This window comes from Pseudorasbora parva, chromosome 13 (assembly GCF_024679245.1).
Source record: "Pseudorasbora parva isolate DD20220531a chromosome 13, ASM2467924v1, whole genome shotgun sequence".
Classification (NCBI taxonomy): Eukaryota; Metazoa; Chordata; class Actinopteri; order Cypriniformes; family Gobionidae; genus Pseudorasbora; species Pseudorasbora parva.
The window spans coordinates 8,003,483-8,028,097 of record NC_090184.1 but is presented as its reverse complement, the minus strand read 5'-3'; the positions used below and the strand labels follow the sequence as shown (position 1 = coordinate 8,028,097).

The window sequence follows — 24,615 nt, the reverse complement described above, 5'->3', positions numbered from 1 at the left end:
TAGCACCACTACTATCAGCATAATGTTTACTGTCTGTGTATGCACCTGCTAGATGTGAACTCACTAAACAGAACATTTGGATTTATAATGAATGTACTGAGACTAGAGAGCAATTGTACTTTTATAACTAGCATGCATAATACATTATCCACATAACGTACTGGTCTTTTGACATTTAAATGACATCCATGTAGGTTACTGTAGATTATTGTGAGTGAAGTTATGTTTGTCTATGTAGAAAACTAGCTAGTGATAGCTTAGTGACAGCAATAAAACGTCCAATACCATCCAATATTAGTTGATAATATTGATATCGAAATCATAATAAAGGACCCCTTTAAATAAAGCAGGATTAAAATATAGCAATAACCAGAATCAAAAGAAAGTACTAAAAGTACCGGACTGAAATGTGTCAAAAATATTAAAAGAACTCAGGTAAGATGACATTTGAGAATTGACAAATGATAATATAAACTATACTGTATGTTACTCTCTTGCATCCATCAGGTGCAGAGTTAAAGTTTCACAACTTATCTGGCAATGTGCCCTCTAAAGTCTTTCCCTGCATCCCAAATATGTTTGCTTCTCTTCCACCTACAGAATCCATCTGTTCACCTGCTGTCCTTTTGCTATCGTAATCTCTGTTCTCAAGCCCACCCACATGCTGATAAACTGCCCCATTGGAATTATCTCCTCTCTTCCACAAACACCTTCATCTTTCCAAGTCAATCAAAAGTTGAAACTGACAAAACTAATAAACTCTAATGAGGTCAACTGCTCCTGTACATTCATAGGAGTATTGACCAGAAGCCGAACGGACACTGGGCATCCAGACGACAGATGAAAACCAATGTGTGCAATGAACACTTTGGAGAAAGCCATTAGGTAATGAATTGCCCTTCAGGGTGCATCACGGCAGGACAGAAGGGTTGCATGCAGCTACATCCGATTCTTAATTAAGATACAGAGGAGGGCTAGGGAGGGAGATAAATGTATTGTGGGGTGAAAGGTGTCAAGGAAGAATACCATAGTTTGGGTAGCAGACTTTGAGGCAGCAGACGGATGACAGAGCAGTGAGATTTGTCAGGCTGGATAAGCCGAAGAGGACGCCACATACAGCATAGCATAAACATGCCAGCTCTCCAAACAACCACCTGAGATAATGAGAGAGATTTACATTTAAGCATTTTGGAAGTATACAATCAAGGTACAATGACTTTTGCCCTTTAAGAGATGTGGTGATGGAAAAAATATGAGATGGGAGAAAAAAATAGATGTTATTGCAATATGTCAATTTGTCAAGTGTTTTGAAACTTTACATTCGCTTGTGCTTGCGTTCCCCTGAGAAACTTCACATTCGCTCACAAAGTTTTTTTTCCGGGAGAACAAACATTTTTTGCTGGGGAGTGCAAAGGTTTGCCGAGAGAATGTTAAAATATTGTTTTTCCTCCTATGATCCATCTCATATTTTCCCCCTCACCATGCCTCTTTAGGGGTTCTGTAGCCATCTGAACATTACAAATGTGGGACAGTACTAAATATAATTTAAACCGTATTTCTTGTCATTTTGTAATTTATTTCTCATAATTCCATTTTTTTTTATCCCACAATGTAACTTTAATTTAATTTTTATCATAATTACAAATTGATTTGAAATTTTGTATCTCACAATTACAAATATATTTATAGAAATTGCAATTTTATATCTCACAATTTGATTTTGTCTTATAATTGTGACTGTATACCGATCAGACATAACATTATGACCACTGGCAGGTGAACTGAATAACAGATTGTCTCTTCATCACAGCACCAGTTAGAGGTTGGGGATATATAAGGCAGCAAGTGAATATTTTGTCCTCAAAGTTGATGTGTGAGAAGCAGGAAAAATGGGCAAGCATAAGGATTTGAGTGAGCTGGACAAGGGCTACATTTTAATGGCTAGACGACTGGGTCAGAGCATCTCCAAAACTGCAGCTCTTGTGGGCTGTTCCTGGTCTGCAATGGTCAGTATCTATCAAAAGTGCTCCAAGAGGAACAGTGGAGAACCGGAGACAGGGTCCGGGGCGGCCGAGGCTCACTGCTGCACGTGGGGAGCGAAGGCTGGCCCGTGTGGTCTGATCTAACAGATGAGCTACTATACCTCAGATTGTTCAAGAAGTTATTGCTGGTTCTGATAGAAAGGTGTCAGAATACACAGCGCATCGCAGATTGTTGTATATGACCAGTCAGGGTGCCCATGCTGACCCCAGTCCACCGCCAAAAGCACCAACAGTGGGCACGTGAGCATCAGAACTGGACCACGGAGCAATGGAAGAAGGTGGCCTGGGCTGATGATTCACGCTTTCTTTTACATCACATGGATGGCCAGGAGTGTGTGCGTTGCTTACCTGGGGACCACATGGCACCAGGATGCACTATGGGAAGAAGGCAAGCCGGCGGAGGCAGTGTGATGCCTTAGGCAATTTTCTGCTTGGAAACCTTGGGTCCTGCCAACCATGTGGATGTTACTTTGACACCACCTACCTAAGCATTGCTGCAGACCATATACACCCTTTCATGGAAACGGTGTTCCGTGGTGACTGTGGCTCTTTCAGCAAGATAATGCTCCTGACACAAAGCAAAAACGGTTCAGGAATGGTTTCAGGAGCACAACAACGAGTTTGAGGTGTTGACTTGGCCTCCAAATTCCCCAGATCTCAATCCAGTCAACTATCTCAACAAACAAGTCCAATCCATGGAGGCCCCACCTTGCAACTTACTGGACTTAAATGATCTGCTGCTTACATCTTGGTGCCAGATACCACAGCACACCTTCAGGGGTCTAGTGAAGTCCATGCCTCGACGGGTCAGAGCTGATTTAGCAGCAAAATGGGGACCAACACAATATTAGGATTATGTCCTAATGTTATGCCTGATTGGTGTATATCTCACAATTGCTACTTTATTTCTCATATTGTAAATTCGATTTAATTTCTAACAATTACTACTTTGTTCCTTGTGATTGGGATTTTATATTTTATTCTTATAATTGCAATGTCATATCTTGTAATTGCTTTATTCCTTGCAATGTATGTATCATAATGCAACTATTTCTTATTTTATCTCACAATTACCTGTTTTATTTTTTTTTATTTTTGTGATTGAAAAAAGTTTTCCATTATTGTTGAATCCAGTAATAACACAAAAATCAAGATGTATTCTGATTGCTATGAAAACAGCAAAGTCTAGCACTGTGTCTCAACCATCCGCAACATGATAAAATGACAAGCGAGTCACTGTACTGTTGGTTATTAGTACTCAACTACAGTATCCAACTGTATAAAGTTTATCATGTTGTGGCACAGTGCTGGGCAGTTCTACGGCAGCTTTGGTCCTGTGTCACATCAGAACTGCCTTAGACTTTGTCTTTGATACTATGGGGTGGTCATATTTTAGCACAGATTTCTTGGGGCATCTGCCTACTTGTGAGCAAAGGCTGATGGAATCGCCAAGGGAAAGAGTGAAACTGTCATTCCAAGGTCACTAATAGATAAATTTATGATGAAGAACTCTGCCGGCTTCAGAGATGATCTCTTACGATACGCAACAAGGAGCAGGATGCCGTTTCCCAAGAGTGACAGAATACCTAAAAAGAGAAAGAAATGCATTAAGTGAATAGTCACTACCACAAGCGGTTTGTTTTTCCTTGTTCTAACTCCCTGCAACCCCTATTTTACTAGTTTTGTTATTGCTCTGACAGCTTGGCAAGAAGCGAAACTGCAATGATTTATTCTGGCACTTTACGATTTGAAGCTGCTCTTACTCTGTTCGCCAGTGACCTCTGAAGTTTTGATCTAACATCCATTGATGCTTTAAGGCTCACAATACAGTAAAGCTGTGGCTGGAACATTAATGCAACCACAAGGAACACCAAGGTTGTGGATTTGAAATGCAAGAAATAAAAAAAACAAACATAAAAAATAGGACCCTTGCAGACGATGGCTGTATAGAAAACCTAGGCAGCTGACTTGTTGCCGTGCTTCCTTATCAATGATTTGTAAGGCAGCACAAGCACACGAAGGTACCTTGCAAAATGGACAGACCGCGGAGGCAGCGTAACAATTTAATGATCTACAGCAAAATAAAGTGTGCTTTGGTAAGAACTAAACAAATGTTTAATTATTACAGTAGTAATCTTTCGCTAGAAATTACATCAGAATTGGAAAACATTTGTCAGAAAGGTAGATTTACACACAAAGGGCCCTATCTTGCACCCAGCGCAATTGACTTTGTACACCGATGCATGTGTCATTCCCATTTTGCTCCCGCGCAAAGCGCGCTTTTCCCTCCACAGAAGCACGTCGCTAAACTAGTGAATGAACTTGCGCTCCCTGGGCGGTTCAGCGCAAAAAAGGAGGCGTGTTCCGGCGCAAACAATCCCTGGTGCTATTTCGCTGTTCCATTAAACAATTGCGCCACTGACCAGAAAAAACCTAGTCTAAAGTCAGTGGCGTGTTGCGTGTTGTTCATTATGCTATTTTAAGGGCGCATGCTTGACCATAATGTATAGCGTGCACAACGGGCATACACTTTGCTCATGTAATCTACACAGATGCAACAGTTATTTTTGCAAATCATAAATTGTTACACTAAAAAAATATTAACACATGAGATGACGGAAATCATTGTGGTGTGCCACGAAGATGTGAAAAAATAGGCATAAATCTAGCTTACAAATTATTCAGGCTAATTGTAGAAATTAAGGATCAGACCTGTTTGCCCAACAGTGGCAAGACATATATGTATATAAGGACATCTGACAAATTGGTTTGTCCGTCAAGAACCAGGAAAAAAAATCGACTGAAAAACTGTTTAACCGACGCCTGTTTAACCGACGCTATTTTGGGTGGGTTTCTCCCATCCCCATACAACACAACTTCTCTGTCTTTCACTCCCTTACAAGAACATCAGTCTCCTTGGCTGTGAACCGCTCCTGGCGTGCGCCTGGTAAATACGCCATAATAATAGCAATCCATAATGGAACTTGCGCACCTGCTTTTAAAGGGAATGTTGGATGACGCTCTGATTGGTTTATTCACGTTACGCCCAAACCACACCTATGGATAATGAAGCTACTTCAGACCAACCCATTTTAGATTTGCGCCGGGCGCAAGAGCCATTTACCCCGCCGGGAAAATAACAACAGCGCCAAGACCCGCCCAAAAAGTTACTTGCGCTTCGCGCTTTGACACTTAAGTTTCAGAACGTTAAAATAGGGCCCAAAGTGACCAGCTTTCAGACACCATCTTTCTTTATCTAGCTCAACTGTCACACATATTATTGTGGGATATCGAAGGCAGCCAAGGATGCATCTATGCTACCTTAACAAATCTATCAGATGAAGGTCTTTCAGGAAGCAGAAAGTGAAGCTAACATTGGATTTGGACATGCCGAATGCCCTCCAACATTGAAATGTCACTTAAAACAGCAGATGTAAAAAGACTTGACCTTTTTATTGCAAGGCAAGGTTACTTCTGGCTGTTAAATACCACATTGGTTTAATAATAATAAATTGTGATTTTTGTAAAATAATAAATAATAATAATAATTATATATATATATATATATATATATATATATATATATATATATATATATATATATATATATATATATATATATATATATATATATATATATATATATATGCCTACAACATTTAGGTCAATTTTATGTAAAATGGTATAAAAGTTTCAAAACCATATGAAACTAACATGAACAACTCATCCCATTTAATCTCTCTTCCTCAACTTTCCGGTCTCTTCTGACTGCTCAATAAATAAAAGCTAAAAAGTCCATAAATAATATAAAAACAGGATCACTTGTTAGTGAGTGGACTCACAGAAGGTTGTGTATAAGGAACCCATGAAGACATCATGTTCCTTTGGGATTTTGGAAACAAATAGGGTAGTTTCCGAGGTATTTCCCATCTGCAGAGAAAATGAAAGAGGAGACAAGAAGTTTAGATGAACAGTGGAAAAAGGATGAAGCTGAAACTGTGGTAAAATAAGAACAAGTATAAAGCATTCATGAGTGAGATGAGGGTTTTCAGGGGACTTTGTGGTTCAATGAGCTCTTTGGTGAGACCATTACAATTGAGATTAGCAGCTCATCTCTCTGCAAAAAGAGCTAGAATCCCACTCATAGCTAATGCCGACACAAAAATGTCCCGTCAGATTGTTTCATGGAACATGTAAAGATGGGAAAGGGAATTCATTTTTTAGGCTATGTGCATTTTTAGCTATGCTGACTTTTATAAAATAAACTCTCCTAAAACAAAGTCTCACTAGTTTATTTCTGTCCAGTAAAATGGAGAATCATCAATGGAGAGTCTGTTTCTGAAATCTCATTATAATTTAACCAACAAATATAATTTCCACCACATCTAACCATATGCATTGTTTAACATATTTAACATACCCTAATTTTACTTAAAAAATTGCAATATACTGTAGACGATAGATGAGAGAACCAATCAGCTTTTTGTGTACCGTTATTCTTTGGTTACCACACTGCTTATGTAAAAACAAACAAACAAAGGAAAACACCATTTCTTTTAAATAAACCATTTTTGAGTGAATATGTTTTAAATTACAGGTTTTTCTCATAAAGCATTCAGAAGGCTTTGAATAATGTAAACCAAACGGACCATGTTTAAGGTAATGTTATGTGCTTTTTGGAGCTTGAGAGTTGTAGTTACCATCCTCTCATCATTGAGACTTGGATTCCATTGGCCCCCTTAAGGTGTGCTGTGGTATCTGGCACCAAAAATTTAGCAACAGATAATTTAAGTCCTGTAAGTTGCGAGGTGGGGCCTCCATGGATCGGACTTGTTTGTTCAGCACTTCCCACAGATGCTCGATTGGATTAATATCTGGGGATTTTGGAGGCAAAGTCAACCCCTTAACCTCTTGGTTGTGCTCCTTGAACCATTTTTGTTTTGTGGCTGGGCGCATTATCCTGCTGAAAGAGGCCATGGTCTGCAACGATGCTTAGGTAGGTGGTGACAAAGTAACATCCACATGGATGGCAGGAGCCAAGGTTTCCCAGCAGAACGTCGCCCAAAGCATCACACTGCCTCCGCCGGCTTGCCTTCTTCCCATAGTGTATCCTGATGCCATGTGTTCCCCAGGTGAGCGGCACACACACACTGGCCATCCACAAAATGTAAAAGAAAACGTGTATCATCAGCCCTGGCCACCTTCTTCCATTGCTTTGTGGTCCAGTTCTGATGCTCACATGCTCACTGTTGGTGCTTTCGGCGGTAGACTGGGGTCAGCGTGGTCACCCTGACTGGTCTGTGGCTATGCAGCCACCTACGCAACAAACTGAGATGGACTGTGTATTCTGACACCTTTCTATTAGATCCAGCATTAACTTCTTTCAATTTGAAATACAATAGCTCGACTTTGATCGGACCACACGGGCCAGCCTTTGCTTCCCACGTGAATCAATGAGCCTCGGCCGCCCATGACCCTGTCTCCGGTTCTCCACTGTTCCTTCCTTGGAGCACTTTTGATAGAGACTGACCACTGCAGACCGGGAACAGCCCACAAGAGCTGCAGTTTTGGAGATGCTCTGACCCAGCCGTCTAGCCATCATAATTTGGCCCTTGTCAAATGTTTCTGCCCTTGTTTCTAAAACATCAACTTTGAGGACAAAATGTTCACTTGCTGCCTAATATATCCCACCCACTTATAGATGCTGTGATGAAAAGATAATACGTTTTATTCACTTCACCTGGTCATAATGCTATACCGAATCTGTGTATTTTTGGAGAGACATGAGGGTGGGTAAATTTTTAATATGGGCAAAAAATAAGAAATTAATGACAACCTGCAAAAACTATACATTTCACAGTAGCATAAATAACTTATTAAGGTATAGCAAAAAGTTGGCAAGTAAGTTTATTATACTGTATGAAAGTCAGTGTGACCTTCGTGTAACGAAAAGAAAAACATATTAGTTCATATTCAATTTGTTCTAATAAAAATCATCATCCATAGACATAAATACCAGAAGATAAAATACTGAAATAGGGAAAAGCATGAAACTAAAACCAGGAAACTAAAACCAGGAAACGGTTTGCCTGGGGAAATAGTTAATATGGTTTAATGGTCATTAAACCAAACATTTGACTGCAGAATGCCACGATTTTCCCATCAGAATCAAGTATCCCAGAGAGCTACATATTACTTCTCAAAAGATAACATGTTGTTTTGCTTCTGCTGTCTTTTTTCCACTAGAAGCTCACAAACACTTTCTTTGTGAATAGTCTATTCAGGATAGAGACATAAAGATGTTCGCTCATTGATATCATAGTATCTATACACAACTGGAGGAGTCAATGACCAAATTGTGCAAATGGCCTAGTTTCTGGAGGCTGATAGTTGTCAACTCAGCTGTAATGAAATAGAGGATTGATGCTTAAGCCTGTGCCTGAGGTTTAGGAACACAGTTTGCCTCTCTGTCTATGTAATGAATCATCTTTACAGATGCAAGCAGGCATAAATAACATACACAGTGTAATCCGCATAAAATAATACTACATATTGTTCTATTACACAGTTCTCTTTAATACATGTTTTTATGATAGGTGCATCACTAATGTGCTGACAGCCAAATCCAGCAACAACTCACACAATCAACACCCTATTTTGGCTCATGTTGGGACAGTCTGTTCCATTCGTTCCTAAATCACTGCATCCAGTCACAGATTGTTTTTTTGTTTTATTTTGTATTATTATTATTATTCTAAATTCTGACTTCAAAGAACAACATATTTTGTATGGTCCTTTTGGAATATTCTGATATTACATGGAATTTGCTGGGAATGTATATTTTAGAAGACAAGACCCTTATTTCAGTAAAGAATCAAAGTAAAGCCTTTCTAAATTCTAACTGACATCTTACAGAATAAATGTCACATTGACCACATGTTCAGTATGGAGCACCGCAAGGCTCAGTGTTAGGACCGTTGCTTTTACCCTGTATATGCTACCACTGGGAGATATCATTAAGAAGAGTTTTCCTTGTTATGCTGACGATACTCAGCTCTATATTTCTTCACGCCCTGACGAAACGTACACTCTAAAAAATGCTGGGTTAAAAACAACCCAAGTTGGGTTGAAAATGCACTTACCCAACAATTGGGTTGTTTTAACCCAATGGTTGAGTTGTTTTTACCCAGCAATTGGGTTGTCTTAAGCAACATTTAACCCAACCACTGGGTTAAAACAACTCAACCATTGGGTTAAAACAACTCAATTGTTGGGTAAGTGCATTTTCAACCCAACTTGGGTTGTTTTTAACCCAGCATTTTTTAGAGTGTACCAATTCACAAGATTAACGGAATGCTTAGCTGATATAAAAAATGGGATGAATAGTAATTTCCTGCAAATATATTTAATTATTGGACAAAAAAACTCCACAAGTAGTAACTTAGAATACTATCTAACTTGATGACTGCTCTGTCAAGCCCTCGTCGTCAATAATGAACCTGGGTGTGCTCTTTGATACCAATCTTTCATCAATCAATCAACTTTATTTATATAGAGCTTTTACAATGACGATTGTTTCAAAGCAGCTTCACAGTGTCAAACAGGACAATATTGCAACAAAATTTGGTTTGGCTGTACATTCGTTCTGGAGAAAACAGTGATGTCATCAGCCTATTTTAATTTATTATAGAGCTACAATGTTGGCTGATCAGTATTATAGTTTATATAATTAAATAAGACCTAATTAATTAATTTTATTTGTATATTTAGTAGGGGTGACCTCGAATAGTCGAAGATTCGATGCATCGATATGCGGAGCCTGATTTGACCACCGATCTCACGGTCGAATCTTCGCGGGTGTTATGAAACGAGGATCACACCATTTTGGGAATATGGGGGTGCTCAATATTTTAAAGACGTGTCGCGGCGCTGAGCTGAGCTGAGCATCGGTGTGCGACCCCTTTAAGGGCACTGAGCTTCGCACCGCGCCTTTAAAATTAGAACACGTTCAATGAGTGTACAAACACCATAAAACTGCATTCTACCATCTTAAAATATATATTTTTATCTAAATTATGGCACAGGCTTTCAATGCAAAATGCTGAACAGTTATTTCATGCTTTCAGGAGCTCAAGGCTAGATTATTGTAATGCTCTACTGGGTGGTTGCCCTGCTCGCTTAATAAACAAACTCCAGCTAGTCCAAAACGCAGCAGCTCGAGTTCTTACTAGAACCAGGAAGTATATTAGTCCAGTTCTGTCAACACTGCACTGGCTCCCTAGCCTGACAAGCCAGACCCACATCAAGATGTTTGGTCTGGAAACTCATCATTGACAGAGCTCAATCCGAGGGGCGGATAAACGGTTGTCTTTCAAACTCCCTCTGCACGCAATAGGTTGGCGCTACAACCAACCAGAGCAACGAAGGTGAAGCAGAGCTAGGTGACAGACTAAACTTTCGCTGTATCCGGTCGGCAAAACTCAGAACACATCTTCCCTTCTTAAGAATGACTTCAGTGGCGTTCTTTGTTCTTTTCTCAGAGAAAAGCTTAACTCCAAGTCTTCCAGAGTCGCGGTCAAAGCTGATTCGAAAGACCGCCGTTCACCAGCTTCTGTGTTTACTAGTAGCATGCAAGCTCAACTCTGCTGTCATTATGTTAAGCCCCGCCCACTGACTCTATACACGACGTGATTGGCCCGACCAGAGTTTGGTTTTTACAGCTCAGAAGGGTATTGAGAGTTGCTAGACGACACCCGCGGCAGATTAAATTTGCTGCCGGGTGCGTCTAGATTTCTAGGCTACTGGCTCCCTTTTAAACATTGCATACATTTTAAAATATTGCTTTTTACTTATTGCTTATTAGTTTTGAGGTCACAACATAGTGTTGTGTAAGGAACTGTGGAAATTACTCTCTATTTATCAATAATTTGTGCAAAAAGGAATAGAAGTTGCTGCCATTATACTGCATCTAGTGTTTCAAATGGAAACACTATTTTTGCAGTTTTGTCATGTATTTCCAATACTAAAAGCTAAAAGCCCTGTATGCTGGATAAAAAATGTAGTTATTATAACACTAACCACTCCACCGTTGTTTGCTTTATGTAATGAAATGACAAAATAAGTAGAACTCCTGCATGCTCATCTTATACGATTCGCCCTCTGTGGCAGTGAGAAGAAGACTCATTACCAGTTCACGCCGAGCAGTTCTCTCCACCTGTATTCAACTCCTGAATGAGTAATTCCATCAAAAAGCTGTCATAATGCCAACAGTTTCCTGCTCAAGACCTGAATAGAATGTAATGAGTACTGGCCTAATAAGCAGTATAAACAGATGAGCCCTGGCACAAGTCCTCACAGATGGGTTAGAAAAAACACAACTAGGCATTACAATTTTTTGGAAACGTGTTTTGATATTTTGCTAGAGAAAAATTGAAACATACGAAACAAGCATCTGTTTGTGTTTAGCATTTGAGTGGTTATTTAATTAACATTCAACATCTGTAGTCTAGTCGGAACATGATGTACTTCCATCAACATAAGATTATTAAAGAAAAAAAGTGTGACAAATGTGACATTTTTGGACAACTTGATGGACTGTCCCAACTACTGTTTTCCATGCAGTGAAAGTGAACGAGACTGAGAAAGTCAGCTTGAAATGAAAATTCACTATTTTGTAAATGCATGTGATTCATTTAGCTGTGCATATGCTTCTTATTTTATCTCATAATGTATAATCAAAATATGTAAGACAAGATCTGTTGCTACTTCTATTTCATCACAACTTTAAACATCATCTTCTATACAACTTGTATGCTGTAAGTTAAGTACACCTAAAGGAAGTGTATGTAAGAAATGTATTTCAATGAATCATAAAATGGCCCTGATATGTCACTAGACATTAATTAATCATGTTCATTTCAAATACTTCTATCACTGACAACAGTAGTCCAGCCAGGATATTGTCATTTAAAAGTTGTTGTTGCAGCCCTCAACTGATATTGTGTTTTGGCCTGAAGCTCCGCCCTCCAACTATCGACCAATCACAAAGTCAGTAGTGTTTCTGCATCCGGGTTGCCAGATCTGCTCTATTTACCACAGCTGCAACTACAAACGCTCCTGCTTATCCTGCAGCATATCTGGCAACCTCGAGTCAGGGGGAGGGGGAGAAGGGATAGTGATTGCAGTACCAGCTTTGGCCACAATCTTACACACACTTCCTTGAAAGCCTTTCTTGGCAGCCCTTGGAGGACATCAATTTTCATTATATGGAAATGTAAAATCAGTATTTCAAATTCTTAGTGAACAACAACTTTAATATAATATAACCTGTTTCACACAGCAGTCACAGTCAATTACCGTTTAATTACCAGAATGACTTTACACTGGTACACAAATATGCTGTTCACGCATATTAAAAAGCTTGTTTAATAAGCAATTAAAGCATATTAAATAAGCAAATTATTGGCCCAAAGCAGACTTCTTCAGTGCATTCCGATTTTATACGTGAATATACCGTAATCTTCATTCCGTGTTCACACAGAACACCTTTCCGGCAATTTAATGGCAATGTTACAACGTCCCTTACTGGTAAATTGCTGGAACCAATTTACTGGTATTTCTGAAAAGGTCCTGTCCACACATGATCACACATTACCGGTAATTTACAGTAAAGACTGCATGTGTGAAAGGGACTAATGATTTCACATTTCTTCACACTTGCTAGTATTGCTGTTAATATGCAAATTAACATAACACGGGTGTCTTTGAACTGTGCTTTGAGCTTTCAGGAGAGTTATTATCTCTAATGAAATGCTAGAGCTGGACAGAGATGTTAAGGCCATTTTGGTCATTGTAATATTTGATCCTGCTGTGGCTGACTGTATTCTCATGGGCAGAGACATAAAAACAGATGCTAAGGCAGGCATCACTATTATTTATCATAGGATTAGCGACGTGAACAAACCCCTATCCCTAATATTAATTTTCGTCCCATACTGTTTCTGCTGCATGAATAACACCTCAACTCAGGCAGCTTGTTGAGTAGAAGTGTGCTGCAGTGATCAGATTTATGTGGTTGTGAGATGGATGTAAGAATCCTGTAGATTTACAACGAGGGTTGTAGAACGAAATATCATTATGTAAAAATATGAAATATCAGACTTACGGGTGGGCTCTTTTGACTCATAGCAGTCTAAAAAAAGCAATGCCCTAAAAACCACTGAGCCCTGCCAGCCATCCATAACACTTAAGTACTGTGTCATTGACTTTTGCATGGGATCGCAACACAAATATTCTTCTAAGACCAAAGTTTGGTCACACCATTTCACTTTTAATTATGACGATTTAAATATGTTTTTTAATAAATCATAAAAACTATGAAATAACAAAAATACTAGACTGACTCATTAAAACATTTATTGAAGGGCGAAAAACCACCAAACTCAATTGTAGCACTAACTTTTTGTAAAATATGGAAGCTTGTTACTGCCACGGAATAAAAAAAAAAGGTAATTGTGAATTTTTTCTTGCAACTGCAAAATTCTCAAATTCAGAGTTTCTTTTGAGAATTGTGAGATTGAATCTGTATTTAAACTGGGTCATCAATGTAGTAGAAATGTGATTTTTTTTTTTATTTGGTGCCTTCTAGACTGAGAAAAGACAGAAAATGTATTTTTGTCTAATGGGGATGAAAGACTACAATTCCCAGAATGCTTTGCTGCTCTGTGAGGCCATTCCCAAAGCCACCGCTACTGGATTACTGTGATTGAGTTGGAGAAGACACTACAATTAAAAACTGAACGTGTGTGTTCAATATAATGAGTGAGTCACCGCGTGAGTATCACAGCACTGAGCACTAACTGTAGGAGTCAGATAAATGAGCTGATGAGCTCTCACGATGAGAGCTGAGGTAATCACGACTACACTCGCGGCATACATTCACAACGCGAGTTCAGTCTGGCTCGTTTCAGTTCATGCCTTTGCAAGCTTAAATTAATTTGAGAAGTTAAAAGACTTAGTTAAAAGCTGAGTGTAATATCCCATTATCCCATATCGTCAATTTGCATCATAGGAGGAATTTTTCCAGAAATAAAATGCGTAAATCTCTTGTCTCAGGGGGATATGAGGGGGGAAAGCACAATCATTTGAATATACTCCAGGGTTTCTTCTGATACAAAGCCATATAAGTAAGTAACCCTTTAAAATTGCGATTTAATATCTTAGTGCTTGTCAATTCTCAGCAAAAAAAAAAAAAATCGCACTGTAAACCCATGGGTTGACACAACTTTTGAGGTAATCAGTTATATTTAAGGTTTATATTTAATAATTTAAAATTTAAGGTTTAAGTAAACAGAACTGATATATTTTAATTGCTCTTAACTTGAAATATTTGACTTTTCAAAGCTAATTCATAGATTTAAAGGGTTACGTTAGCAATTTAGCATTAAGCCTTGTATCAGAAGAAATCCAGAAATATAGTTAAATCATCATCAATCATCAAAGCCCACGCTTACTTCAGCTCATCTCAGTTCTCCGCTCTCATGATGAATTGAATCTGACTCCTGCTGCGTTTGTGCTGTGACACTCGCGCGGCTCATTCACATTATATTGAACAAACACGTTCAGTTTTTAATTGTAGTAATTATTATGCGGTGGGCCAGTAGCGGTGGCTTTGGGAGTGGCCTCATAGGGGAGCGAAGCAAGTGCATTCTGGGAGCTTGTCTTTCATCCACATGAGCCAAAAACTGTAAAAATAACATAACTTAATAAACGTCAGGCATTAGTTCTATTTCACTATATGTAATAAGCAGTATGCAGTAGAGACGAACCACAATACTGCAATAAACAGTTGTCATCGAGCATAACAATTCATATAATGCACTGTGACCAACTGTCGTCATGACGGTAACCCCCCCCAAACTCCAACATGACAAAAACATTTCTAAATCCCAACTTAATAGAACATTACACAATAATAACAAGCCATCTTTGATCTTGATTAAAAACACACAAAGATAAATACATTCAACATTTCCTCTTCCAAAGCATTATGGGTACTAGAAATTTCCTAACCCCCCGTAAGTAGATTGCACACAATAAAATTAAGTTGTGACACAATGTTCATTTGAATATATAATATTGATCAAGCCGCAAACATCTCGAAACAACAACGATCATGCCTGATGTAGACACTGCTGTTTTAATATTACCCTAAAATATGAAATATGAGAAAATGTCTAGATTTATGTTGCAATATTGAAAAATACACATCCTCACATGTGAAAAGGGTTCATTGCATCAGCCAGATCCAGTAGTAAATATTTTAAGTAAATCTAACTTAAATAGTATGTTAGAAATGAACATGCCTTCAAAGCCTTGTCTAAATTACTTAGGATAAGAAGAGATTTATATTTATACTTAAGAAAGATTGATATGCAAAAAAAGTAATGATTTTTTTTAATGGTACACTTAAAGCCTCAATGATTCTTTTGTATCAGTGGTCCTAGGCTTCTTTTTAAACAGTACTGAAGGTATTGAAATGCTGAACAGTCAAAAGGCTATTTTCTTTCTCTCAAAACACACATAATGTGTAAGATCCAAGTGCAGGGCTGTACTGGAATGTCTTGAACATCATCAGATAGATGGTGAAAATGTAGAGTGAACAGACTGTCCAAAAGCTCAACTCGACATTCAATTCTCATCCGATTAGTGCTCTTTTATGTCCGGAGTCTGTCAAAGCAAGCAGCTATAGCATAGCACAGCCTCGCTTCATTTCAGCCCAAGGGCGGCCGCTCCGCCTGTCCTTCACTAATCCGCTGGCTAAGGCATCAGAAGGACAAAATGGTAATAGTGGCGATAACATCAGGAAGGCTACACTCAACCGCCTTATTACCGGGTGGCAAAGTGTTTGTTTTGATCTGAGCATGGGAATGTGAAGCGTCATGTATTCTTGTGGATGCTTAGCATCTTTGCCCTTTGGGAAGAATTGTTTATGCATAGTAATGAAGTCATTACGTTAGAGTCCAGAACATTTCATACTCAAATTTCCTGAGTTCGGTTGTCATCACTGCACATCGCAGATGTTTTGGGCTGTTTCTTCAAGTACAAGCAGTTTTATTTATGAAAAGTTGATTTTTTCATACCTCCCAGAGGACTACCAGTTTCATAATTAATGTGAATAATGCATATTGCATGATTCATTCTAATGCGAAGATCATGGTAACCCACTGGCAATGACTCAAGTGTTACATATCCCTCAGAAGCAACTATTTATTTGTAAATAATTATTTGGATCATTATAAAGTGAATAACATAGCTCTGTAGTAATTACTGAAATCATTGTAAACTTTTTGTAAGGTTTTGGATAGTGACCCAAGTGTTACTACATACTTCTATAGGAATTGCTAGTTGTTTGGATCAATATCTAAAGTGAAGATTGTGATAACCCAGTAGGGGAGAGCAGGGCACAACCTTTTTGACTTTCTCAGTTTGTGTAAATCCACTTCAGAGTATTTATTTTTTCCCCACATTAATTTCACATCTCTAGTACAATTATGTTTCATTAATATAGTGAATACTTTTTTTCTTGATTTACCCTGAAAAAATGGAAGTGAAATGCGACAACATAGGCGAGGTACACTGTAACATGACCAAATGACAGCTTACCATTTTATCTAATATAATCAAAGAAATATCAAAGACAAACTCAAAACTTTTTTTAATTAAATTTTATATAATTGAAGTGAAGCGCATCTGAAGGGCTGCGCTGAACCCCGCGGCAAGCGCAGCGCGTTCCGCATTCGGTGTGAAAGGCCCATAAATTTAGACTACAGACACGATTTTTTGCAGCAGCTTCAGCAGTGTAGGGGGCGGGCTTTAGATTCTAGAGCGCATTTTGATTGGACAGAAGATTTGATGAGAAAATGAAGTCTGCGATGATGTCACCAAAGTCTGAGATTTGTTTTAACGGAAGTTGGAGACTGTAAATTTTGAATGCTTATATCTCCTAAATGCAAATTGTGTCATAGTTTTGGAACATGCCAGCTTATTCATAACTTTAAGGCTTACACACTCATACTAAAAGCTAAAAAACTTAAATTTTGATTTCAGTGGACCTTTAAGTAAGAAATGTACTTTTGCTATGGTTAAATAAATGTTCAGTGATATCTTTCTAATATTATTATTTTATTTTATAATGGTAATTTGGCAAATATTAAATACACTAAGTTTCATCATCTTGGCATGTGTGGAAAGTGTTAAACCACGTGTGTTACAACTAACCCTGCATTAGGTTGTGCCCCGCTCTCCACTAATTACTTAAGTGTTACCATCCGAAACCTCACAAAATCCTCCAAAATTACAATGATCTCAGCAATTACTACAAAGTTATTATGTTTTTCACTTGAGAATTAATTACATATTTTGCATTATTCATGTTAATTTTGAACCTGTCTATAGTAGTTCTTAGTAGTCCTTTGGGAGTTATGAAAAAAGATAGTTATTGATTAGCTAATAGTGAACTACCACATTCAACTGAGCGTTATTACTTACTAATTCATTAATCAGATTTTCTTGTTAGTTAATAGTAGTTACTAGAATGTTAATATTACATTACTCATATGTTCCTGTGAAGTTATTCATTAAAGAAGCAACATTATTCCTAAGTTTTACCAACAAGGAACTAAATAGGAAGAGCTGCAGAAACCACACTAACTAATGAGAACTCATACAGACATGGCAGAAAGGACTAAATAGAACATCATTTTGACAATATGAGACATGATGTGTAAAAGAAAATATCACTCGTGAACAGAATATTTCCAACCCAGCTGCAAAAACGCAAAAAGTGTGAAAATATTATTTGGGCCCCACTTTATATTAGGTGGCGTTAAGTACTATGTACTTGAATAAAAAATAAGTACAATGTACTTACTGTGCTAAAATTGTATTGCAAAACAACTTTGCTGATATTGAGGTGGGATACGGGTAGAGTTAAGGACAGGTGTGGTGGTGTGGGTCAGTTTAAGGGTAGAGTTAGGGACAGGTGTGGTGTGGTGGTGTGGGTCAGTTTAAGGGTAGAGTTAGGGACAGGTGTGGTGGTGTGGGTCAGTTTAAGGGTAAAGTTAGGGACAGGTGTGGTGGTGTGGGTCAGTTTAAGGGTAAAGTTAGGGACAGGTGTGGTGGTGTGGGTCAGTTTAAGGGTAGGGTTAGGGACAGGTGTGGTGGTATGGGTCAGTTTAAGGGTAAAGTTAAGGACAGGTATGGTGTGGGTCAGTTTAAGGGTAGGGTTAGGGACAGGTGTGGTGGTGTGGGTCAGTTTAGGGGTAAAGTTAAGTACAGGTGTGGTGTATGGGTCAGTTTAAGGGTAGGGTTAGGGACAGGTGTGGTGGTGTGGGTCAGTTTAAGGGTAAAGTTAGGGACAGGTGTGGTGTATGGGTCAGTTTAAGGGTAAAGTTAGGGACAGGTGTGGTGTATGGGTCAGTTTAAGGGTAGGGTTAGGGACAGGTGTGGTGTATGGGTCAGTTTAAGGGTAGGTATAGAGACAGGTGTGGTGTATGGGTCAGTTTAAGGGTAGGGTTAGGGACAGGTGTGGTGTATGGGTCAGTTTAAGGGTAGAGTTAGGGACAGGTGTGGTGTATGGGTCAGTTTAAGGGTAAAGTTAAGGACAGGTGTGGTGTATGGGTCAGTTTAAGGGTAGGGTTAGGGACAGGTGTGGTGTATGGGTCAGTTTAAGGGTAGGGTTAGGGACAGGTGTGGTGGTGTGGGTCAGTTTAAGGGTAAAGTTAGAGACAGGTGTGGTGTATGGGTCAGTTTAAGGGTAGGGTTAGGGACAGGTGTGGTGTATGGGTCAGTTTAAGGGTAGGGTTAGGGACAGGTGTGGTGTATGGGTCAGTTTAAGGGTAGGGTTAGGGACAGGTGTGGTGTATGGGTCAGTTTAAGGGTAGAGTTAGGGACAGGTGTGGTGGTGTGGGTCAGTTTAAGGGTAAAGTTAAGGACAGGTGTGGTGGTGTGGGTCAGTTTAAGGGTAGAGTTAGGGACAGGTGTGGTGGTGTGGGTCAGTTTAAGGGTAAAGTTAGGGACAGGTGTGGTGGTGTGGGTCAGTTTAAGGGTAAAGTTAGGGACAGGTGTGGTGGTGTGGGTCAGTTTAAGGGTAGGGTTAGGGACAGGTGTGGTGGTATGGGTCAGTTTAAGGGTAAAGTTAAGGACAGGTATGGTGTGGGTCAGTTTAAGGGTAGGGTTAGGGACAGGTGTGGTGGTGTGGGTCAGTTTAGGGGTAAAGTTAAGTACAGGTGTGGTGTATGGGTCAGTTTAAGGGTAGGGTTAGGGACAGGTGTGGTGTATGGGTCAGTTTAAGGGTAAAGTTAGGGACAGGTGTGGTGTATGGGTCAGTTTAAGGGTAGTGTTAGGGACAGGTGTGGTGTATGGGTCAGTTTAAGGGTAGGGTTAGGGACAGGTGTGGTGTATGGGTCAGTTTAAGGGTAGGGTTAGGGACAGGTGTGGTGTATGGGTCAGTTTAAGGGTAGAGTTAGGGACAGGTGTGGTGTATGGGTCAGTTTAAGGGTAAAGTTAAGGACAGGTGTGGTGTATGGGTCAGTTTAAGGGTAGGGTTAGGGACAGGTGTGGTGTATGGGTCAGTTTAAGGGTAGGGTTAGGGACAGGTGTGGTGGTGTGGGTCAGTTTAAGGGTAAAGTTAGAGACAGGTGTGGTGTATGGGTCAGTTTAAGGGGTAGGGTTAGGGACAGGTGTGGTGGTGTGGGTCAGTTTAAGGGTAAAGTTAGAGACAGGTGTGCTGTATGGGTCAGTTTAAGGGTAGGGTTAGGGACAGGTGTGGTGTATGGGTCAGTTTAAGGGTAGGGTTAGGGACAGGTGTGGTGTATGGGTCAGTTTAAGGGTAGGGTTAGGGACAGGTGTGGTGTATGGGTCAGTTTAAGGGTAGAGTTAGGGACAGGTGTGGTGGTGTGGGTCAGTTTAAGGGTAAACTTAAGGACAGGTGTGGTGGTGTGGGTCAGTTTAAGGGTAGAGTTAGGGACAGGTGTGGTGGTGTGGGTCAGTTTAAGGGTAAAGTTAGGGACAGGTGTGGTGGTGTGGGTCAGTTTAAGGGTAAAGTTAGGGACAGGTGTGGTGGTGTGGGTCAGTTTAAGGGTAGGGTTAGGGACAGGTGTGGTGGTATGGGTCAGTTTAAGGGTAAAGTTCGAGACAGGTGTGGTGGTATGGGTCAGTTTAAGGGTAGGGTTAGGGACAGGTGTGGTGTGGTGTATGGGTCAGTTTAAGGGTAAAGTTAAGGACAGGTATGGTGTGGGTCAGTTTAAGGGTAGGGTTAGGGACAGGTGTGGTGGTGTGGGTCAGTTTAGGGGTAAAGTTAAGTACAGGTGTGGTGTATGGGTCAGTTTAAGGGTAGGGTTAGGGACAGGTGTGGTGGTGTGGGTCAGTTTAAGGGTAAAGTTAGGGACAGGTGTGGTGTATGGGTCAGTTTAAGGGTAAAGTTAGGGACAGGTGTGGTGTATGGGTCAGTTTAAGGGTAGGGTTAGGGACAGGTGTGGTGTATGGGTCAGTTTAAGGGTAGGGTTAGGGACAGGTGTGGTGTATGGGTCAGTTTAAGGGTAGGGTTAGGGACAGGTGTGGTGTATGGGTCAGTTTAAGGGTAGAGTTAGGGACAGGTGTGGTGTATGGGTCAGTTTAAGGGTAAAGTTAAGGACAGGTGTGGTGTATGGGTCAGTTTAAGGGTAGGGTTAGGGACAGGTGTGGTGTATGGGTCAGTTTAAGGGTAGGGTTAGGGACAGGTGTGGTGGTGTGGGTCAGTTTAAGGGTAAAGTTAGAGACAGGTGTGGTGTATGGGTCAGTTTAAGGGTAGGGTTAGGGACAGGTGTGGTGTATGGGTCAGTTTAAGGGTAGGGTTAGGGACAGGTGTGGTGTATGGGTCAGTTTAAGGGTAGGGTTAGGGACAGGTGTGGTGTATGGGTCAGTTTAAGGGTAGAGTTAGGGACAGGTGTGGTGTATGGGTCAGTTTAAGGGTAAAGTTAAGGACAGGTGTGGTGTATGGGTCAGTTTAAGGGTAGGGTTAGGGACAGGTGTGGTGGTGTGGGTCAGTTTAAGGGTAAAGTTAGGGACAGGTGTGGTGTATGGGTCAGTTTAAGGGTAGGGTTAGGGACAGGTGTGGTGGTATGGGTCAGTTTAAGGGTAGGGTTAGCTGTAAGGGAAGTGCAAACTGTGTAATTACAGATGAAACTACAGAAATTAATTACAGATGTAATTACATGCAGGTATTTTTTTTTAAATTGTAAGTGCAATGTAAAAGCATGTATGTACACAATAAGTGCATTGTATCAAATGATTAATTACAATGTTAGTACACAGTAGTTAAGGCCACCTCATATAAAGTGGGTCCATTATTTGTGTATTTAATATACAGAAAATGCTACCTATGAAAGCCATAAGCTATGTTTCAGACCTGCTTCATAACTTTTATTATTATATGCTTTATGGTTTTAGCCTAAACCTATGCCGCTTGAATCTAAGCTTCTAAGAAGTGTTGTGTAACCACAGTGACATGCAATTGGTTTGTGCCACATGTACCATGCAATGTGTGATCTTTCACAGACCACTGACCAATCAGCAGGCTCGAGGAATGGATATTCAGGCTGAGTTGGCAATGCAATGACTTCTTCAAGTGTGAAGTTATGGCCATTGAAGGTGTGCTAGGCCTGTGCAGTTTTTTGTATTCCTGTTTTCATGTATTTGGAGAGATTTCAACTTACAATATGTTAAAACTTCAGAATAAATATCTCTTTTAAGGTTGAGTATCACTTGTGTGTCTGTTTAATTATCTGCGCTTTTTTACCCACAGATGTAGAGTGCTTCACTTTAAAACGTCTTATCCATGTCTCATCTGTGGTATTTTTCATTTAATTTTAGGAGAAACATCTGAGACAAAGTTAACCACATAACGCCTACATTGTAAAAAAATATTGCCTTGGTTTTACTAAAAAGAACGAGGCAGCTACATCATAATTCTAAGTATTTTGAACTCATCTAATTTGTGTTTGTGTCTTCAACATGCCCCGTTAAGTAACTTCAACTAAATTGTCCTCATAAACACAGCTCAAATACTGTATGTAGCAGAAACATAATTCAATTGAGTAAGTGTCAATAAAAGACAAAAATAAATCAAGTGAAAACACTTTCATATGACATGCATTAGTTCTATTTCATTATACACCAATCAGGCATAACATTATAACTACTGACTGGTGAACTGAATAACAGTGATCCTCTCTTCTTCACGGCACCTGTTAGTGGGCATTTATTGATTAGCATTATTAGCATTATTAGTGAACATTTTGTCTTCAAAGATGATGTGCTTGAAGCAGGAAAAATGGGCAAGCGTAAGGATTTGAGCCAGTTAGACAAGGGCCAACTTGTGATGGCTAGAACACTGGGTCAGAGCATCTCCAAAACTGCAGCTCTTGTGGGGTGTTCTCGGTCTGCAGTGGTCAGTGTCTATCAAAAGTGCTCCAAGCAAGGAAGAGTGGAGAACCAGCGACAGGGTCATTTGCGGCCAAGGCTCATTGACATGGGAGCGAAGGCTGGCCCATGTGGTCTGATCAAACAGACGAGCTACTGTAGCTAAAAATTGCTTAAGAAGTTAATGGTGGTTCTGATAGAAAGGTGTCAGAATACACAGTGCATCATAGTTTGTTGCCAAATTTTATCAAAACGTTTTTTGCCCTACAAGAGGAGACATCACTCTTGATTAGGCTTGCACAAACATTTTTGATGCTTATAAAGCAACTCCCCTTCCCAATGTTGGAAAATCTGATCACATTTCCCTGTTTCTGCTACCTATATACACCCCCATCATTAAACATGTGAAACCTACAATAAAATCTGTTAAAATGTTGCTGGAAGGAGCATATTTTTCACTACAGCATGAGTTCCAGAACACCGACTGGATTGCATTTGCTTCTCAGGCCACATTAGACTCCCACACGGACATTTATTCATACACCAGTTCTGTTCTGCAACATGTCAATAGATGTGTTGACAGGGTAACAACCAACAAACTAATTAAAATATACTCAAATCAGAAACCCTGGATGAACAAGGAAATCGGACTCCTGCTGAACGCTCGCAAAGCTGCTTTCATATCTGACGACCGTGAAGCATACAGTCTACCCAGGGCCAATCTGAAGAGGGGCGTTCAAGCAACCAAATGCAACTACAACCTGAGTATAGAGGACAGTTTTAAAAACAATGACCCTCAATGCATGTGGACAGGCATCCATGTCCTCACAGACTGCAAACACCACCCCTCAACCAGTAATACCACACTCCCATAAGTACTGAACAATTTTTATGTTCGCTTTGATCATGGAAACACAGTACCACCTATTAAAGCTGTGCTCACATTTGAAGACCTACCTCTCACTTTTTCCATTAGTGATGTGTGTCCCATCCTAAGGTAAGGGGGTAAGGTAAATGCGCATAAAGCTGCCGGGCCTGACGGCATCCCTTGCCTGGGTGCTTAGGGCCTGTGCAGATCAACTGGCTGAGGTCTTCACAAAAAACTTCAATCTCTCCTTGGCCTGAGTTACAACGTGTATATCAGGATGCTATTTATTGATTTCAGTTCTGATTTCAATACTGGGATGCCATCCAAAATGATCTCCAAGCTCAGTGATCTTGGCATCAGCCACTTCCTCTGCAACTGGACCCTGTACTTTCTAACCACAGTCTGTTAGGATCAGTGACCTCACCTCCTCCGTCCTCACCCTAAACACTGGTGTGCCACAGGGCTGTATGCTGAGCCCAATCCTCTTCTCCTTTTGTATTTACGACTACCTGTTCATAGCTCTAATTCCATAATCAAGTTTGCAGATGACACCGCAGTGGTTGGCCTGATCAGCAATGATAAGACGCCAATAGGGATGAGGTTCAACATCTAACATCTAGTGGTGTGTCAATAATAACCTCACAGTCAACACCGAGAAGACCAAAGAGCTGACCAGCAAACCAGGAACACCAATGCGCACACCCCCATATACACTGATGGAACTTAAGTGGACGGCTGACTAGTTTTAAGTTCCTCAGTGTCCATTTCTCTGAGGATCTGTCCTGAACCCTCAACACGTTCATACTGTTCAAGAAGGCGTGATAGCAGCTTTACTTAAGGGAAGCTCACCTGTCTTTCCACATCCTGCTGAACTTCTTGTCACGGTTCATGGATTCCCTGTCTCACTCTTGGGTGCGTGTTGAATGTAGGTGAGGGCGGAGCCTGGGATTGGCTCATCACGCACCTGTGGCTGATCACCTGCACCAGCTGCAACTCATCACTTTCACCCTATTTAGTCTCTCTGTTTCTCTCTTGTCTTTGTCAGAGTGTTGTTGGATGTTCCCCTTGTGTCTCCGTGTTGGTTGTCGTTTCCCCCTTCTGTGAAACGCTGGATCCCTTCCCGGATTACCTCAACCGCGCTCCCGAGTCACTGCTGCTCACAGCCTGCCCGTGTCGCCAACAGAGTCTCTCTCACTGCTCCGTCTTATCCGGACTTCTTCTGTGTTCTGAGTTTTGGCTTCTGTG

General features: G+C 40.3%; 1 protein-coding gene across 1 annotated transcript in view; it reads right to left on the bottom strand.

The window, feature by feature from the left end:
* Positions 1-24,615, bottom strand: part of opn7d (opsin 7, group member d) — a 155,482-nt gene that overhangs the window by 36,566 nt on the left and 94,301 nt on the right. The window contains exons 3-5 of the mRNA XM_067413072.1: positions 5,885-5,972; positions 3,466-3,628; positions 1,027-1,154 (exon numbers count right to left, since the gene is read on the bottom strand). Of these exons, the coding sequence (XP_067269173.1) occupies positions 1,027-1,154; positions 3,466-3,628; positions 5,885-5,972 (379 nt within the window). The remainder of the gene's footprint in view (positions 1-1,026; positions 1,155-3,465; positions 3,629-5,884; positions 5,973-24,615) is intronic.